Raw genomic sequence first — 21,061 nt, 5'->3', positions numbered from 1 at the left:
AAATTAAAATTCAACTTTATCAAATGCTCTCTATCCATAGCCATTAGCCTGACAAGAAGTGCCTTAAGCGGGTGGCAGCTTTAGCGTGCACTTTCTGCTTTGGGGAGAAAAGCTGCTCTATTGTGCATTCTCCTTTTATATACACTTATCTTGAGGCCGCGAGTTACTATCTCAAGGCCACGAGTTAGTATATCTTGAGGCCACGAGTTACTATCTCAAGGCCACGAGTTAGTATATCTTGAGGCCACGAGTTACTATCTCAAGGCCACGAGTTAGTATATCTTGAGGCTAGAATTACTATCTTGAGGCCATGAGTTACTATCTTGAGGCCACGAGTTACTATCTTGAGGCCACGAGATAGTTCTAATTTTTTTTTTTACAAAGTGGGACTAGGGGGGCTCCGTAACAATCTGAAATTTGAGAAATATTTATTTAATAAAAAATGTTTTGAACTGGTTTATTTTTCAGGAGTATAGAGACATCAATAATCGACACTTGAATCTCTATATAGTAGTTCAGAGTTGATCATATTTTTTTATGATGATGACCTTTTTCACTAATAAGTGACCAAGATCTTCTTATCTGAGTTTCTTTTGGATTTCTACAATAACAAATATGTATCACAGACACGCAGTTAAAGCAGCCAGAGAAAAATCAGTGTTAAAAAATAAAGGGTCAAGAGCCCAACTAAAGCGAACACTGATCTCCATCATGGTGACATTAAACTTTATTATTTACAATAAAACATCAACGTCTAAACCTCTGTTAATTCTCAATAAGAATGTTAGTATGAAAGAAAAAAAGTAATAAGTGAGGATGCAGAGATCTTGAGAGATTTTTTAGTGTTTAATGTTCTGTTGGGATGTAAAGTGTTTCTGTATTGTCTGTTTTGTGTGTCACCATTGTGTTGAAGTGTAGAGCCTGTGCTTCATTCCAGGATGAGCAGAGAAACACTGATGAAATGCTACATGTAGCTTTATTTAACAGACAGTAACTGTGTAGTTGCTGATGCAATGACGTATAGTCACAGTAAATCATGCATGTAGTTAACTGCATGTTTTTTAGTACAAAAATCAAGAAATGTACGTAAAATAACTGTTTTTCTGTTAAAAAGCTTAATGAAGATTTCTGTAATAGTTGTCTTGCACACAAGTCTATGCATAAATGCTAAACCTGTGATAGCACTTACTCAAGATATTATTTTGTATATCATTGTCTTTACTAAACGGGCAATATTATTTATCAGGTTTACCTGATTAGTGGAATCGCTCGCTGGAATTAAGACCGCTGTACTGATGCTGTGTACGGGGTCAAAGGTCGACGCCACAGAACATACTCGGCCCCTCTGATTGAGCACCTCAACACCCGCTGCCAGCAGCTATTTGGAGTGACTGTCTAGGAGAATTTCCGCGCACCTGCTAATGTGACGTCGAATGAGTTACTTGGGTTGGAATACCTGGTCAGTCAAAGCACAGGTGAATCTGGTCCCTCAGTGAAATCTTAGAGGACAGACCTAGTTCAGAGCCTGGCCAGCTTGACCCAGATGAGAATGATGAGGCGTACCACAGTAACACAGAGGCAGATAACCACACAGTGACTGCCATCCCAGCCCACATCACCCTTGCCACTGACGAGACCACTGCAGCTCACTCTCCACCCTATTAGAATTAAATATAAGCATCCTTTTTGCCTGGGTATTATTTTACAATGCAGCTAATCTATACAAATGAAAGCACTTTAACTAAACATGCAATTATTGTACTTGTCAACAGGAGGACGCTTGTAGTCACAACCCACTTGCCGGGTTCCAGCAGTTGGAAGAGATCTGTTCTCTGCTGGTGAATATTTGGCCTGACTGAGGACAAGCTGACCTTATCGACGGAACAGAGAAACAAACCACAAACAGCCACAGAAGTTTCACCAACTGTACAAAACTCACTGGGGAAACACGCTGTACGTGATCTCATTCGTCGACAAAAAAAGTCTCATCAACCTGCAGTCGACAAAAATGCCTTCTGCCACCACCCTGAAGACTGTGTCGATCTCCTCTAAAGAGCTGCCTCCAGCACCATGCCAGCCGTCAGTCCTCCCTCCACCCGACTACACGCAGATCGAGTATGAGAACATTCCAAGCAATGCAGGGACAGAGGTTTCAAAAGAAAGAACAGACATTGCGATGCCAGGTCCAAAAGCTCTCTAACAGTTACAACACAGTAAGGCTGCACTGATGCCCCACTTACCACTGCCAGTGAGAGAAACAGTTGTAAGACTGGAAAAACTGTAAGGACTTTAAGAGAGGGCCACTCTCTGAGAAAAAGGAAATTAACATTTGAACTCCCCCTCATGCACTATTGAGACGAAGGTCTCACCTCCCTCATCCTAATCTACATTTCTCTCCCCCATTCTTCACCCTGGCAGAGATCTCCCAAACTCACACAAGAATCTAAATGGTTTAATGTGAATGATTTTCATCAAGGTTTATACATGTTTGGTATTATTTGAAATGTCTCGGTGCAACTGGTACAAATGTCTCATTCTCAAAGAAGTAAAACAAAAGGTAATAAGGTTTTTAAGAGTTTAGGAATAACTGGCACACAAAGGAATGTGGTCTCTAGGCACTCCCAAAGGTGTAAATTCATGAATGCTAATTTCCACTATTCTTAGCAGATGGTCAACTTCTACCCCCAGTAATGGTGGGGGAATACAGTAAATTTCCACTAAACTCAAGTTTTACATATCAAATAAGGTCTGGCTATATAAGGAAAATGCAACGAGAGCTCAGGGCTGTTTTTCTGTATTCAGATTAGCCTGTGTGGTTGAGGGTCTCGCGACTCTCAGCTCACGTAGCCATACAGTGTCGGGTAAAGGATTGTCCTCTTTGTTCTAGAACATTTGATGGTTTGCATTTGATTATCTTTCAATTGATTATGGAATTATAATAATACATTTACCTGACATAATAAATTGTTATATTTGATTATTCTAACAGACTTTGACTTTATTTTCATTGGAGTTAAAGGGAATAGTCAAACATTAACGTATATTTAATGATGCACAGATATCATTGAAAAACCTTTTCATTTTATGGAGTCAGATGAAACGAGTTAATACATAAGATAAAATGTATTGCATTTAACCAAAAATACTTTGCCGCGAGAAAAGACGTAACACGCAAAGACCTTCACCGCTAATTCGAATACCGCCATTGGATCAAGTTAGACGGCCTTACACAGTTGTAACCAAAAGAAAAACATTGCTCACTTCCACCATCACCAAACCTCCACCCAAAATCACTTCATCTGAAATTTTTTCCTACTAGAAAAGTCAATGGGTTCCGTCAACTGTTTGTTCAACAGAAGAAAGAAACTAATACAGGTTTGGAACAACATGAGAGTGAGTAAATGATGACAGAATTTTCATTTTTGGGTAAACTACCCCTACAAATATGATCGATTCCATGTAAACTAAAAGGTGAAGGTTTGTTTTATCATAAAAAATTTGTACAAGTTACATGTGTATATCTTCACAATGTATATTTAAAAGGTTTACTTTACTTTAAAAAAACAACATTGAAATGATTATTGCAATATTTATTTTCTTACTTAATATGTTCTATTCTATGTAACTATATAAAGTGATAATTTGTTTTAGCGTTAAAAAGTGTCCTATTATTTATACGTATACATCTTGAAAAACTTTTGAATAATTACATCAAATCAAACTTTTCATCCATTGTAAAAGAACAATTACATAATTATGATGCTATTATATTAAACAATGAACATCCATAGTAAACTTATATTTTTTTTTTATCTAAAATTTGGGTACATAGAAAAATACAACATCACAATACATCATAATATTAGTTTGTATACAGTATACAACAAAGCAACTTTTAAGTATTTCATAGGGATTGCTTTAAGTTATTTAAAAGCAACCTATAAATTCAAGTAAGTTAGTAATAGGAAACTTTTTCCAAAGTAATATGGCATATTAATCAGTTGAAATACAATTATTTAAGCTGGATGAGTGACGTCATTGTTGTCAGAATTCATGATATCACTGACCTGAGATAAACTTACTCTCGTGACATAATTAAAATATGATAAATCGGGCCCATTTTCATATTCACATGCACTACTGAACAGTGCATCACCTAGAACAGAATCAAACTTGTTAATGCATCAGTATTATAACAAAGTGTTTACTCAGTGAACAATGCAACATAAGTTCATTACATGCAGTTATTTACAACCTAACCATAAGCCCTACTCTTCTGCACAAGGGTAACGATCAAAACTTCAACAAAATAGAAACACTTTCAAATGTCAAACATAACTGAACATTAAACATTAACAGATGTTTCCCTTTAATCAGAAACATAAAATAACACTTCATTTTAACATTACTCTCTAATTCCAGGTCTGAGCAAAGTATGCTGGGAACTAACAATAGTGTCTCTAAATAAAACTGAATAATTGAGCTAGTTCTCTTGAAATAAATAGGTAGCCTTTTTCCCTTAATTTGATCAGCTTAATCAGTTCCTCAATTCAAGTTTAAAAATTGTGTATGTTTCCTGAAAAAAATTAGGAAAATGTATCTCTTGGTTTTATTAGTGCCATGTTCTCAATATTTTCAATACAACACACAATTCTCTTAATGAAATATACACAATATTTTTAATTATCACCTTAATTTTTTAAATAAAAATTACAAGACCCATGATTCATTTTTACAGTGTAGTTTCCCATAAATGGTAAGTGCCCTCGCGAAAAGAAAATATATTTCCCAAATATGAATGATCAATATGAAATAACAGTATATCTGAAAATATACAGAATAGTATATTGTGTTAATATATTGAATAATACATAAGGAATTGCTGCTTTTCATATATTAAAAAAGTATGAGACAATATATTTACTAATATATCATAATCGGTGCCACACTACCTTCTAGGGCTGGGTATTTGACAAGGCAAGTTTACTTATATAGCACATTTCATACACAATGGTAATTCAAAGTGCTTTACATAGAAGATTTGAAAATAATCAAAAGAAATAAGAATAATTAAAAAAGTTTTGAATAAAAAATTAAATACAATACAAACAGTCGGACGAACAGGTGCACAGTGCTCATCCAGTAAATGCACAGCTAAACAGAAGTGTTTTGAGTCTGGATTTGAATGTGACTACTGTAGGAGCACATCTGATCTCTTCTGGAAGCTGGTTCCAGCTGCGGCTGGCATAGTAGCTAAAAGCAGACTCGCCATGCTTAGAGTGAACCCTTGGTATTTCTAGCCGATGTGATCCTAATGATCTGAGTGATCTGTTGGGTTTATATTCACTGAGCATATCTGCAATGTATTGAGGTCCTTGGCCATTTAGTGATTTATACACCAGTAATAATACTTTAAAATCAATCGTAAATGTAACTGGCAGCCAGTGTATGTTCACCTTGAGAATAGGCAGTTAGTGGGATGAATAGGCACACGCACGCACGCACACACACACGCACACACACACGCACACACACACACGCACGCACGCACGCACGCACACACACACACACACACACACACACACGCACGCACGCACGCACGCACGCACGCACACACACACGCACGCACGCACACACGCACACACTCGCACGCACGCACGCACGCACGCACGCACACACACACACACACACGCACACACACACGCACACACACGCACGCACACACGCACCCACACACGCACGCACGCGCACACACACACACACACACACACACACACTATGGCGCTAATACTATGGCGCTCGAAATGTTCCATTCGGTGACGAGACTGACAAGCACGACAGATAACACACGTGTATACGTGCGTGTACGTCTCCATTTGTTTTATATGGAGACGTACACGCAAATATCACGTCACGTAGAGACGTCAATAACGCGTAGCTGTTGATCTATGCAGACGTCATATGAGGTGTGATTTGTGCACTTTTTGGCGATCGCTAAGCAAACTGAGAGGTGAACTAACGTGTATACGCTCGCGAGCCGTCTGGCCAAAATCCCATAGTATTCAGGCGTCAGACGTAAGATTTGAGACGTCACACGTCACGGTCACGTGTTGGAGCTGCGCTCAAAGTGCGCGGCGGCGTGGCGGCGACGTAGCTGAAAAATGATTGTTTTTACTTTGCGTCTGAATAACGTACACGTGGGTAAACGTGTGGATAAACGTCCGAATAACGTACGTGTGGATCAACGTCTGGTTAACGTACGTGTGGATAAACGTGTGGATCAACATCTGGATAACGTACGTGTGGATAAACGTGTGGATAACGTACGTGTGGATAAACGTGTGGATCAACGTCTGGCTATTAACCTAATAGTTAGGCTGAATTCTATCATCTCACTATTGTACCTTTTTAATTTGGGATATAACTAACACTGTCTTCATGTTTTAGGGGGTTTACAACACTATTATATATCTCATTTATGTATATATATTTTTGTGTGTTTAATATTGATAATGGGCGGCGCTAGGGCGGGCTAGTAAAGACCAAAGCACCGCCAAATATTATTTCTGGAATCAATTAACGTTAACCTATTCAGGCTGTGTTCTATGCAGCCCTGAAACAAATGGTGCAGTGAAAAAAGAAAACGTTCTTGTCATGGCGGGGAACAGAACACAGGAAGCAATAGCAAGTAACTCAATTTATTAATGACCAAAACAATGACACGGGCGTGGAATGGTAGCGCAGGGACTTCGATGGCCAGAAGTGATGACAGGAACCGTGAAGTGGTGAAACACAGAAGACGGAATCCACACAACCCAAACGATAATCCACAACGAAACGACAATCCACGAAGAACACGAACACCGGACGAGCGGGATGACAGGACTGGAACACCGACACAGGAGACATCAAACAACGATCTGACAAAGAGGACAAAAACCGGTGAGTTATAAATAGGGTGAGGAAATGGACTGCAGCTGGTGGTGATATGATGATCAGCTGGAGCGGATCAGGTAATGACATCACACTCACGCCCACTACACACGTGCATTCATACCACAACATAAACACGAGACGAGAAGGAACCAGAGAATAGTATACCGTGACAGTACCCCTCCTCCTAAGAACGCCTCCTGGCGTTCTCAGACTCCCTTACCTGTCGATTGTAATCATCGATAAGGGAGTGATCCAGGATGTCTCTAGCAGGTACCCAACTTCTCTCCTCCGGACCGTAACCTTCCCAGTCCACCAAGTACTGGAATCCGCGTCCCCTCCGCCTAGAGTCCAGAATACGGTTGACCGAATAAGTGGTTTCCCCATCTACGAGTCGCGGCGGGGGGGGAACCGGGACTGGCGGATTAATGTGCGAATGAAACACGGGCTTAATTTTGGATACGTGGAAGACGGGATGAATCCTCCTGTACGCCGGAGGTAATTTGAGGCGGACTGCCACCGGACTAATGATCTTGGTGACAGTGAACGGGCCAATGAATTTGGGAGCAAGCTTATTGGAGACGGAGCGGAGAGGAATGTTTCTGGTAGAAAGCCACACTTTTTGACCGACGATGTATACGGGAGGCCTTGACCGGTGGCGATCGGCCTTGGCCTTGGTGCGCGCCCCCACCTGGAGTAGAGTCTCACGGGCTCTAGTCCAGGTATGGTGACACCTCTGGACGAAGGCGTGAGCAGAGGGGACCGCGACCTCGGATTCCAGACTGGGAAAAATAGGTGGCTGGTAACCTAAACTACACTCAAACGGAGAAAGGCCCGTGGACGACACCGGTAACGTGTTGTGGGCGTACTCCACCATGGATAGTTGTTGGCTCCATGAGGAAGGATTCTTGGAGACCAAGCACCGTAACATCCTTTCCAGATCTTGGTTGGCTCTCTCAGTTTGGCCATTGCTCTGGGGATGGAACCCTGAGGACAGACTAACCGTCGCACCCAGTAATCTACAAAATTCTCGCCAAAATTTGGACACAAACTGGGGTCCCCTGTCGGAGACCACGTCCATCGGGAGGCCATGTAAACGAAAGACGTGATCTACGACAGTCAACGCTGTCTCCTTAGCTGAGGGTAATTTGGGTAAGGGGATAAAGTGAGCCGCCTTCGAGAACCGGTCCACCACGGTCAAAACGACTGTGTTACCCTGGGAGGGCGGGAGGGCGGTAATAAAATCTAGCGCGATGTGGGACCAGGGTCTCGAAGGGACTGGCAGCGGTTGGAGTAACCCATCTGGAGGTCGATTAGAAGTCTTACCAGTGGCACAAACTGAGCAAGCCAAGACAAAACTGTGAATGTCACGAGCCATAAGTGGCCACCAAAATCGTTGCTTAACCAAGAAACTGGTTCGGTTGACTCCTGGATGACAAGCCACGTTGGAGCAATGACCCCACTGAATGACGTCGGACCGTAATTCCTCCGGCACAAATAAACGATTCGGTGGGCAACCGGGCGGAGGCGTTACCCCTTCTAAGGCCGACTTGACCTTCGATTCGACCTCCCATGTGAGTGTGGAAACAAATAGGGTTTCGGGTAAAATGCACTCGGGAGTAGACGGGCGTTCGGAAGGCTCAAAAATACGAGATAATGAATCGGGTTTGATGTTTTTAGAACCCGGGCGGTACGAGAGAGTAAAATCAAAACGGCCGAAAAAAAGTGCCCACCGAGCCTGCCTGGAGTTCAATCTTTTAGCCGTTCTAATGTATTCTAGATTCTTATGATCAGTCCAGACGATAAAAGGTACCCCTGACCCTTCTAACCAGTGACGCCACTCCTCCAACGCTACTTTGACTGCCAACAACTCCCTGTTACCGATGTCGTAATTACGTTCGGCTGGGGACAAGCGATGAGATAAAAACGCGCAGGGATGCATCTTGTCGTCTGTAGAAGAGCGTTGGGATAGCACTGCACCTACCCCCACCTCTGACGCATCAACCTCCACCACGAACTGACGTGAAGAATCAGGGGCAATAAGGATGGGGGCTGAAACAAAGCGGCCTTTCAGTTTGGCAAACACAGCTTCCGCTGTGTCTGTCCACCTGAACGCCGTTCTGGGGGAGGTCAAGGCAGTCAGAGGTGCGGCTAGTTGGCTGAAGTTGCGAATAAAACGCCGGTAGAAATTGGCGAAGCCCAGAAACCTCTGTAGGGCCTTACGGGAATCTGGGCTTGGCCACTCGACCACAGCCTTAACCTTTTCAGGATCCATACGCACTCCTTCAGACGAAATGATGTGCCCTAGGAAAGGAACAGACTGTGCATGAAATTCGCATTTCTCCGCCTTGACAAAAAGCCCATTCTCTAGCAACCTCTGAAGCACTCGTCGGACGTGCTGCACATGTTCCTGGAGAGAAGATGAAAAAATCAATATGTCATCCAGGTAGACATAAATGAACTGATCTATCATATCACGCAGCACATCATTGACGAGTGCCTGGAAGACCGCAGGGGAGTTGGACAGCCCGAACGGCATGACCAAGTATTCAAAGTGCCCCCTGGGGGTGTTAAACGCAGTCTTCCACTCATCCCCCTTCCTAATGCGAACCAAATGATATGCGTTACGTAAGTCCAATTTCGTGAAGACGGAAGCTCCCTGTAACCTCTCGAAAGCTGAAAACATCAACGGCAAAGGATAAGTATTCTTTACCGTGATGTTGTTCAACCCCCGGTAATCGATACAAGGTCGCAGAGAACCATCCTTCTTCCCCACAAAAAAGAACCCCGCCCCCGCTGGAGAAGAGGAAGGGCGAATGAACTTGGTTGCTAGAGAATCAGAAATATATTTCTCCATGGCCTCCCTCTCAGGAACAGACAGTGAGTATAACTTGCCCTTGGGCGGAGACTTACCTGGCAGTAAATCTATGGCACAGTCATAGGGACGATGCGGAGGGAGAGAAGCAGCACGAGACTTACTAAACACTTCCTTCAGGTCCAGGTACTCCCTGGGCACGCTAGACAAATCCCCTGCTTCCTCCTGAAACATAAAAACAGGCACAGATGAACAAGCAGACACAAGACAGGACTTATGACATTCCTTGCTCCACTCCAGCACAGTTCTTTGCTGCCAGTCTATACGGGGGTTGTGGTGGATGAGCCAGGGGTGTCCAAGAACGATGGGTGCGAGGGGTGAATCCAGTATGTAAAAAAAAATAGTCTCAGTGTGGTTGCCAGATGTGATGAGGGTAATATCTTCCGTCGTGAGTGAAATAGTGGGAAGTTCTTGACCATTAAGTGCGTGTACTGCAATCCTGTGAGTGAGGGGCTTGAGGGGAATCTGAAACTTGAGTGCAAATGATCTGTCCATAAAATTACCTTCAGCCCCGGAGTCCAAAAGTGCTCTACAGTCGTGCTGGTGGACTGACCATCTTAGTCTTACCGGGAGGAGGGTAGATGTGGATGAGGTCTTCTTGGCGGAGATCCCACCCGATAGTAGCCTCATACTTACTATCGGGCTTGACCTTTTACCGGGCAGTTGTATGCGAAATGTCCCGTACCCCCGCAGTAGAGGCAAAGGCCCTGGGACCTCCGCCTTTCCCTCTCCTCCCGGGAAAGCCGAGCTCGCCCCACCTGCATGGGTTCGTGATCGTAGACGGGACTGACCGCGTCCCTGCCGCTGGACCTAGGACCCTCGGCTCCTTCCGGTGTGCGGGTGAACGACCCTCTTCGCTCGACTCGTGAGAGTCGAGCGTCCACCCGCAGTGCCAGCTCGATTAGTTCCTTTTAAAGATGTGGGGAGGTCCAGGGCGTAGATCTCCCTCTGGACGCGGTCAGCCAACCCATGCAGGAACATGTCCCACTGCGCCTCCTCGTTCCATCGACATTCGGCCGCCAGGGTCCGGAACTCGATGGAAAAGTCCGCAACCGACCTCTCTCCCTGATGCAGGTCGGCCAACACCCTGGCGGCCTCTCTCCCCGCGACGGCGCGGTCGAAAACTCGTCTGATTTCGGAGGAGAGTGTCTGGAACGAGGCGCAGCATGGGTCTTGGTTCTCCCACACCGCCGTTCCCCATAGCGCCGCCTTTCCCGTCAGAAGGGTCAGGACGAACGCTACCTTGGCCTGTTCAGTCTGAAAAGTTCTTGGTTGTAGCGCAAAATGCATTGAGCATCGTGTCAGAAAGGCTCTACAGTACCTGGACTCCCCGGAATAAGCCTCCGGAACCGGTAGGCGGGGCTCAGACTGGTGGTGGAACTCTGGTGGTGTGGGGGGAACGGCTGGTGCGGGTGGCGCAGTGGGAGCTCGCATTTGTTGGATCTGCTGGGTAAGCTCGGACACCTGCGCCACCAAAGATTGTACCGCACGACCCGTGTCATTCAAATTTCTCTCTTGGGAATCCATCCTACGTATGCTGTGCCGAATGAAGTCCTCCAACGAAGACGATGGTGCACTCGCTGCTTCCATGGTTTGGTCAGATCGTTCTGTCATGGCGGGGAACAGAACACAGGAAGCAATAGCAAGTAACTCAATTTATTAATGACCAAAACAATGACACGGGCGTGGAATGGTAGCGCAGGGACTTCGATGGCCAGAAGTGATGACAGGAACCGTGAAGTGGTGAAACACAGAAGACGGAATCCACACAACCCAAACGATAATCCACAACGAAACGACAATCCACGAAGAACACGAACACCGGACGAGCGGGATGACAGGACTGGAACACCGACACAGGAGACATCAAACAACGATCTGACAAAGAGGACAAAAACCGGTGAGTTATAAATAGGGTGAGGAAATGGACTGCAGCTGGTGGTGATATGATGATCAGCTGGAGCGGATCAGGTAATGACATCACACTCACGCCCACTACACACGTGCATTCATACCACAACATAAACACGAGACGAGAAGGAACCAGAGAATAGTATACCGTGACAGTTCTATTTTGAGATATTGAGTCATTATTTCAACATAAGTAGCCTAATCTGTGATTTCGACATAGTTATTTCGACGTAATAACGGGACAGTCTAATCTGCACTAAACCACTCTAAGCGTTCTTGTAGCCTAATGATTTTCTATGGGCAGCGTTCGAATTGATTTATGACTCTTGGGGGGTCCACGAAAATGTAGGCTATGTAATTATAAAATGATCAATTCTGAAGACTACCTTGTTATGTACCCTACTGTAGGCAAAATATATATGGACCAATGTTAGGATTTTTCCTGTCTCAAAATGAGGCAGAGGTGGCAAAATCCTAACACTGGGGGGGCATGATAAATTCATTAATCTGGTGCACTTTGTTGTCACTCGAATCTGTTGTTAAAAATAATTGAGAATCCACCCGCCAACACCCATATTTGATTTAGATATCTGCATCTGATCTTCACATTACAATTATTCAATTATGATAATATGGTAATATATCACACTGAAGTAGACCGATTTAAAATTAACATTTATTTAACTGAAAAGTTCTTCTTTTGGCAAAATTACATTTCCTTTAAACAGAGGCTTTACCCCCTTTAAACTTAAATTGTCAATGTTTAATTTTTGAAAACACTCTTATCTGAATATTTTTTTGTATCTCTATAAAGGGCACTTTTCCCCTAATTTTATTTAATGTATGCTCTAAATTTCATTTCAAATTCTTACATTTTATTAATAGGCTATTCAATTAAAATAATAAGACAGCCTAGTCTAGTGGCTGCTACCAATCAAATTACATACCGGATAGTTAAATTGAAAAATTATAGCTGTATTAAATGAGATTATGAGATTGTTTTAAATATTTTTTTTATATATATATATATACAAATAAGGAATGTTGAAAAGAATGATACTTTGAAACTAAACCGACAGTAGGAGGCGGCAGGCGGCCGTCTTAATGAGCGAGTCATTGAGTCATTAATTTAAACGATTCGTTCAAACGGCTCATTTATTCAGAATGAGCCGGTTTTATAATGGGTAATTTAATCTTTGACTCGTAAGTAGCCTAACTTAATTTTAACTAGGCCTATTTGTTTATTGAACTGTTATGAAATCAATATTTCGGTTTCAATCGTGACGGCATTCAGGAAAACAGCACTCTGGTCGTGTGTAGCCTATATATCGTTTCTTAACTCTAAATTAATATGTTATAAATAACTGTCCGAGCCCCAACAGCGCAACTTTGTACAGTCCTTATTTAGCGGGTGCACCACAACAACAACTCACTCTGCTAGATGAAAATGCCCTGTGGCAGGACTCCTGTGCTATAGCTACTGCCCTGATTGCTGCCTCACATTTTTAATGTTAAAATATAGCCTATTTGGGACCCCCCAAAATCCAAAAATATATTTTTTTATGGGGGTCCCTATGACTTATGGAGTCGCGAGCGCGGTGAACTCGTGAACTGGAGCATCTCGTCATAAATTAAAACAAAATTATGAGAAATAGCCTATATAGACAGTTTGAAATGTCTTTAAACGAAACAATTCAAAACTAAAATAAATACACTACTGTCTATAATCCATTATGTGCATTTCTCTCTAAGCGCATAAGGAGATGGTTTATGTACGGATAATGTTTTATGGGTTTCTCTGTCTGTTCTGTTTATTCTGCATTGTCTCCTCAATCAAAAGCATCTGATTCAGATCAGGTCATTAACATGGGCTTTATACATAAGAGCATGTGTGGTGATGGGGTGACTTCAGGACTCCTGTGCTATACTGCACCAGCCCAACAATAGTCTGGGATAAATATTTACAACACTGTGTTTGAATTATTGTGTTAATGTATAATTGTTCACCTCTTCTAAAAATAAGAAACATTTTCTTGGCCTTGTCACCAAACTCTTTCTGAAGCTCACTAGTCATGTAGTCCAGTGTTTCCTGACCCTGAAGACCCGTTGCTGAAGTCTTCCTCCTTTCACTGCTTAGGCTATGTCTCAGAGTCTCCACTGAAGAGCTGATGTGTGGATCGAGATGATGATCCGAGAGGAAGTGATTATGATAAAGAGCAGGGAAATGTGTTGTGTTTGGTGTATCTTCAGGAACAGGGTTGGGAAACAGTGAGGTTTCCTTTTTTTATGGTAAAATACAGTCCCTAAAAATGTCTGCAAATAAATGACAATCAGTTCTATGTGATAGTTTACTGTATGTACAATATGTTCATTTCTCTCATCAAGTAACCATTAGGGTGTAGGCCTATTGTTAGTGTAAGTGTACAATATTTGTGTAAGATTTTGCACTGTCTCTCAAGTATTTGTATGTTAATTACCCTTGAACAACAAGGGATAGGCTATACAAAAAAGATTGTTCCCCTGAATCAAGTTGTATTTTCTTTTACATTTTTCCCCACTTCTTTCTATTTTTTTTTTATTTTTATTTTTTTTGCGGCCAGCAGTTAGTCATTTTGTAGCATAATGATGTGTAATCCGAATGGTTTACCATTATAAGAACCAGTGCAGTCATGTGTTGTGTGAATCAAGTGTGCTGAATTTGATGAACTGTCACAAAGGTGGCACAGTAATAAATCACCTCTCCCCCCCCCCCCCCCCCCTTAATTACTCCAAAGGAATGCATAATATAATCAAAATTGTTTCTTTAGAATCCTTGCAGTGGCTTAAGCATCAACAAGGTAATATTTCGTTTAAGTGATGGTCAGTTTTTGTACTCAGTTACAACACTAAAACTCTCATTTAGAAAGAGTCTGGAGGACAATGAGGCTTACATGCACATCCATTTTCTCCCTCACATACAAAAGGTACCAGTCTGAATATTATGCATTTTAGAAAACGTATTTCTGTATGATTTATAAGATTGTTTCCTCATGGACACCAAAACACTCCCACAAGGTCAAAATTTACTGCTATTACTATATTTGTGGGGTCAATTGGTCCTCAGAACGTAGGGATTACCAGCGCACTCACACACAAATACTGCAAGTAGCCTAGTGCATTATCATGACGTAGTAGTTTTGGCGCATGCGCATTCAACAACGTAATAACATTTTGTGGATGGTTAAATGTTATTTTCCTCTCATTGTGTAGTTAGACTTTATGGTTAAAGAACTTGACTCATCCAACTAACTAAAAGTCAATCATGTATTGTGTGTAGTCTAAAAGTATAGGCTACGAAACAATCAATGTCAAGGTAAGAGGGAAGTCCGCTTTTTGCAGGAGTTTTGTGACTGTCATTAGCTTTCCAGTTGTTTGGTCAGTTCGCACTAGCAACATTCAAGTGAAAAAAATGTTTTACAATTTTCGGTTACTTTCATGAATGTGGCGCTCTTTTTTGACTTGATATTTGTTAAAGTTTGTCTATAGAACTAAACATAAAAATAAAATTGAAACGGTTTACTTGTGTATTTTGTTACCCGTGTAATTAAACTAAGCATTTTTGCTCGTTGGGGAACCATTTAAACTTTCGCACTTAACAAATCCTGACCAAATTTTTAATTGTAGTAAATAAGCCCAAAAAACATGATAAAACCATGGTTAATAAACAGACAAGCCCATCCCCCCTCTTCATAAAGTCTCTCTCCGCTCTGGAAATATTACCACTCCAATCACATACTCTGGTGTGAAACAGTGTTCTTTTTCTTGTCTGAGAGTTGATTGATAGCTTTTAGATGCGTTATTGGAAGCTTCACCCTCTGGTTACATAGCACCAAGAACATGTTTTTATTTTTTTAGACAAAATCGCACAACCTTTTCCAACCTTTTAAGTAAACAGTGAAACAAACTATCACATTGTAATTTAAAAAAGTAAAAATGTCAAATTTAAGCAGTATTTACATATTTTGGTAATATCACCCTGTAATTGTATCCCTCAGGAGTGTCTTGATTGCTACACTGGACTGTATTTTATTGATCTGATGTTTTTTCTTTTCTTTTTTCTCTCTTTTCAGCGAAGAACCACATGTTCTTCAGGAGGTGCTGAGTGCCATCTCTGAGAGCCTGCAGTCATTAGGTGCAGAGCTGAGACAGGCTGCGGTAGATACACACTGTGATAACTTTTTCTTTAGACTGGAAAGCATTGTCCATGTTTTGTCCAGATTTGTTGTGTACAGACCACTGCGACATGAAGAGGAGATATTTTCACTATTAAATGTTGCATTGCATGAGCTACATATCTTTTCTTTGCCAGTCCAAACCTGTGAAAGGTTTTTCTTTCTCAGTGAAGAGCAACTGAAATATTTACTTGACGAACATTTCACAGTTAAAGAAATTGCTGCAATGTATTCTCTAAGTCAACGAACAATCCGGAACAGAATGACCCAGTATCAGTTATCTGTGAGGCAGACTTACAGTGATATCACTGTTGAAGACTTAAAAAGAAATGTAATAGAATTTATTGCCAGTTGTCCTAATACAGGACAAAAGATGGTCATGGGACATCTTAAAGCAAGAGGTATAAGGTACGTTTCAAACGTGAGTATGTTTCAAAAAGAGTGTTACTTCTTAACCATAGAGACATGGTTTATATTCCTCATCAAACTTCTAGCATGTCATGTTACTTCTAGCTTGTATTCGCTGACTCTCAGCTGATCTACGTCTACATAGGAGTACGGTTCCTATCATGGTATCTCTATATAGACCATTCAGTATTATTCATTAGCTTAGTGTGTTGCTCAGGAGCTAATTAGCCTCTTCCATACCCAGCTCCAGGCACCTCTCTTTGAAAGTAGGACTTCGCCTTCTGATATTCAAATCTGATTAATTTCTATTGCCAATAGAAACATTAATGACATCTGCTATACATTTGGTTCTGTTCTGTTTACCCTTGTAGCAGGGATCTTCAACCCTGCTCCTGGAGAGCTACTGTCCTGCAGACTTCAGTCCCAACCCTGTAATTATCAAGCAACCCTGAACACATCATTAGCCCCTTCTGGTGTGTTTGATTAGGGTTGGAGCTAAAATCTGCAGGACGGTAACTCTCCAGGAGCAGGCAAACAGACTAGTTGTTGTCATACAATACATCAATTTAGGAAACAAGGTTGTCTTTTACTGACATTGATATGCATAGCAACATATTTTGACTAAGGAGGAGAAACTTTTGCATGTCATTATAACAGTTCTGTTTCTAGGGTACAACAACGAAGAGTTCGGGAGGTTATGAGAGCCATTGATCCGGTTGGAACTATGTTACGTGGACTGGAACTGAATATTGTTCCAAGACGCCCTTATTCAGTTCCAGCACCTCTCTCCCTGTGGCATATTGATGGCAACCATAAACTCATCCGGTAAGACTTTTAAAAGAAGGTACCGTTTAATGTTTTATCATTATTTTTTTTTTTTGTAATTAGTAACATTATTAGTAGGTAGTATTTTTTCTGGACAACAAATTTTTTTTTGTTGTATTTTTAAGTTTTTATTTTTTCGATTATTCGTCTAATGCGGGAAAAAAATAGACAACTGTAAATACATAGCTGAGTGCTGAAGTTACTACGTCACTCTGTAGGTCAAAACGCAGAAGTGAGTTAGCATTTTAGCACTCCTGGTTCCCTCGCTCTAAAGTCTATGGGATTCTTGAATGGGTTTTTGCTAAATCGCCTGAAATAAGGTCTGTGGTTAACAAAGCTTCTAAATATTTTCACATTTTGATCTATGACATTGAACACACAGTTATAACCTGCTTGTGGTTTTTTAAACTGTATTGTGTCTGCTTGTGTTTTTAAAAAACTTTATATAGGCTTCAAAATGTATAAATTTTGGATGAACTTGTAAAGATTATCTTGATAGACAAAATGTGTAAGGGTCACAACTCTTTGTTAAACACAGATCTTATTTTTTGCGATTTTCCAAAAGTCTATGGGGAAAATGCATAGTTTTTCGATCGAGGGAATCCATGCGCCGCTAGCTTCCGAGTTGTCCTACAAAGTGACGTCATGACTTCGGCACTCTAGAGGGAATGCATTGACGTCACTTTACCGCCGGAACAACCCCTCTCAGCCTGACTGAGTGGCAAAAGATCTGCTGCGTGACTGGATTTAATAGGAGAAACTGCGAAAATGCGACTAAAACGAACAATTTGATCAATTTAAACTAAATGTTGGACTCAAGTGTTCCTTACAACTTACTAAAGTTCCAGTGATCCATGGATATTGACATGCAGCCAGGAATCGTGTTGCCTGACATTTATGTTAGCCTGATTTCGACACCGGGGAGATAAAAGCAATATAGACCTAAACATAAAGCAAATTTGCCCGTGAACTCTTTATATAAATACAATATAGGTAGGTCTAAATCCGGGTGATCACTTATATCAGTGTTATATATAGCATCATATCCTCCAGCCCTTAAACTTTATATATATTTTTTTTGGTCCGTGTTTATTAAAAAACATCCAATAATGCAGAATATGCAATGATAAATATTTAATTGATGAGTTGTTAATATATATAACAATACAAAATATATGGGTATGGTTTTACACCTAAATTCAGCATATTGACACAAAATGATAACTGTAAATCCACCTTTCGCTGACTGGAGTCCAGTTGTTTCTGTGAATTGCAGCGATCCATTTGCTCCTCTTTCTATAGCAGTCTGTAAAAATATACCTCTGATTCTTTGTCAAATCTAGTTGTACAGTCAATCGCAAAGCTCTTTCGCACTTTATATGTGTTGTGTTTGTTTTTCGCGGCATTCACGGCTCATTCAGTCTTTTTGCCACTCACTGTGAGTAACTGCAGGCACTCCGGCGACGGTGACGTCACGCGCATACCCTCTATTTGCAAATACACAATATAAAATTTAAAAAGTTGATTTATCATTTGAGGCATTACAATAATCAGCCATCATATCTATACCATCACATTGTCAACTGTTCCTGTTAAATAATTTATTTCTAATTATATATTCTCTCTTCCTCCCTCTTTTCACAGTTGGAGAATAGTTGTCCATGGGGGCATTGATGGCTTTAGCCGTAAAATTATGTTCCTGAAAGCCAGTAATAACAACAGGGCCTCTACTGTACTGCAATGTTTCTTGGAAGCTGTGCATGTTCATGGTCTGCCTCAGCGTGTCCGTAGTGACCATGGTGGGGAAAATGTAGATGTGGCAAGGTTCATGCTAGAACATCCTGATCGAGGACCTGGTAGGTGCAGTAAGTCAAGAGTATAAAATACATATATATATATATATATATATATATAAATTCTACACAGGTGTTCATTATTGTATCACATTTAGAAAAGGATTGGCTGTCATCTGTCCCTAGTTAGATTATCAGTGAATATTTCCATTGATTGCAGTTGTTTTTGTTGAATTATTGAATTATTGATGTTTCTGTTAAATTAAGATTATTAAATGTGTACATTCTCTGTCAGAGCGCAAGAGCTACATCACGGGCAAGAGTGTCCATAATCAACGCATAGAGAGGCTATGGCGAGATTTATGGTGCACAGTCATCCATATTTACTATGCGGCCTTCCGGCACCTGGAGGACATTGGAGCTCTTGACCCGAACAGTGATGTTCATATCACATGCCTACACTTTGTGATGATTCCGAGACTGAACTGGCATCTGAAGTTCTTTTCTGACACCTGGGCCCGACATCCCCTCTCTTCGGAGGGCTACAAGTCTCCCCAGCAGCTGTGGGTGGCTGGACTACTTGTTGCACCACAACAGCTCCCTGAAGAGGTATAAACAGTTCCAGATTTACTTCAATATTGAACTCTTGACCAATGTTTATATTTACAAATCTTATTACAAATTATTAACGTACCTTACTATTATTTATTTTTCTTATAGGTTGAAATGTCTGACTGGGGTATTGATTGGGATGGACCAGTTCCTGTTGAAGATCCGCGTCAACAAACTGACATTCCAATGACGCAACCAGCACTTCGAGAGATGCTGGAGGCCCAACTCCAGGGTAGCATTGACCCTATCAAAAACAGTGACTTGTTTGGTGTGGATATTTACCAGGAGGCACTGATGGTTGCTCAAAGTGTTTTGAACAACATTCAGTAGTGAACAATCACTAAAATGGATCTGAACCTCATTGTCCTACCATTCATTTAACTCCTTTAGGTTCGGAGGATGTGGATTCCAAACTAGCCATATGTATATATATATACTAGCCTTTTACTTTTTTTTTATTTTTATTTTTTTTATCAGTTTTTGTTATTTTCACCTTTTTTTAGACAGGACAGTACAGAATGGACAAAAAGCTAAGTGGGAGCCTAATTAGAGGGGGATGTGATCGAGAAAGGTCCATAAGCCGGAACGTCCTGGTTGCGTATGCAACCCACCGTTCCCTGAAGGAGGGAACGGAGGACGTAGTCGACGCGACTGAAATGGGATCACGCTAGGGAGCCTATCATCTTCGAGTACTATTGAACGAGCCAATGTAATTGGCGTGCGTGATTCGCATCACACACTCCGCCCCCGCGGCGCGGGTATAAATACGGAAGTGGATGCACGCACTAGTTGCTTTTCGCTGAGGAGCCGAGAGTAACCCGGGGTCAGCGGTGGTCCAGCGGTAGTGGCAAGGGGACTACGTCCTCCGTTCCCTCCTTCAGGGAACGGTGGGTTGCATACGCAACCAGGACGTTCCCTTTCAGTCGATAACGTCGGACGTAGTCGACGCGACTGAAATGGGATCAACCATTGAACACGCCACTAACGCTGCCACCTTCCAGTGCCTAAACCAAAGCCTCCTGATGCCCCCGCAAACTTAAGGCGGGGAAGGACAGGGCTTAGGCCAGGGAAGTCACTGCTGTTCCTACAGGACCACTGGGAAAGCGTTCCCCGTACGTTGGAAGGAAGGGACGCTGCGGAAGCCACATCCAACCCGAGGGAGGAAATGTGGAGAATACACATATGAACTGGGCGGAAACCGGGCAGTCTAACATATGGAATGTCACTGGGGTGGCTCCAGCCTAAGACGGGGGGAGACACACCGGACAGTGACGGCAGAGAGACTCTGCCGAGGGAAGACACGGGCTCACCGCAGGGAGCCGTATCGTGGAAGAATACACATATGGGGTCACCGAAGGGACCGCAACATATGGACCCAGCCTAACACAGGTTCCACACTGCTTACGAGTGGTAGGCCTAACACCAGACGTTCCGCACGTCCGACGTCGGAGGGGTGTGGAGGAACTCAACAGGGTTCAATTTTAAGGGAACTC

General features: G+C 42.0%; 1 protein-coding gene across 2 annotated transcripts; it reads left to right on the top strand.

Annotated features, from left to right (window-relative positions):
• The first annotated feature begins 15,776 nt into the window (after positions 1–15,776).
• Positions 15,777–20,144, top strand: LOC143745624 (uncharacterized). 2 transcript variants are annotated; one of them, XM_077237752.1, is made up of 5 exons: positions 15,777–16,338; positions 17,008–17,163; positions 18,808–19,019; positions 19,252–19,565; positions 19,677–20,144. In XM_077237752.1, the coding sequence occupies exons 1-5, from the start codon at positions 16,157–16,159 to the stop codon at positions 19,896–19,898; spliced, it is 1,086 nt and encodes a 361-aa protein (XP_077093867.1). In that variant the 5' UTR covers positions 15,777–16,156; the 3' UTR covers positions 19,899–20,144. The 2 variants fall into 2 exon arrangements, with proteins under 2 accessions (XP_077093867.1, XP_077093868.1); XM_077237753.1 differs by having other exon boundaries at positions 15,777–16,351.
• Positions 20,145–21,061: the final 917 nt, after the last annotated feature.

The sequence above is a fragment of the Siphateles boraxobius genome, unplaced genomic scaffold, assembly GCF_051911475.1.
Source record: "Siphateles boraxobius isolate OS27281-9 unplaced genomic scaffold, OSU_SipBor_1 208, whole genome shotgun sequence".
NCBI lineage: Eukaryota > Metazoa > Chordata > Actinopteri > Cypriniformes > Leuciscidae > Siphateles > Siphateles boraxobius.
This window is presented reverse-complemented; position numbering and strand designations above follow the sequence as displayed.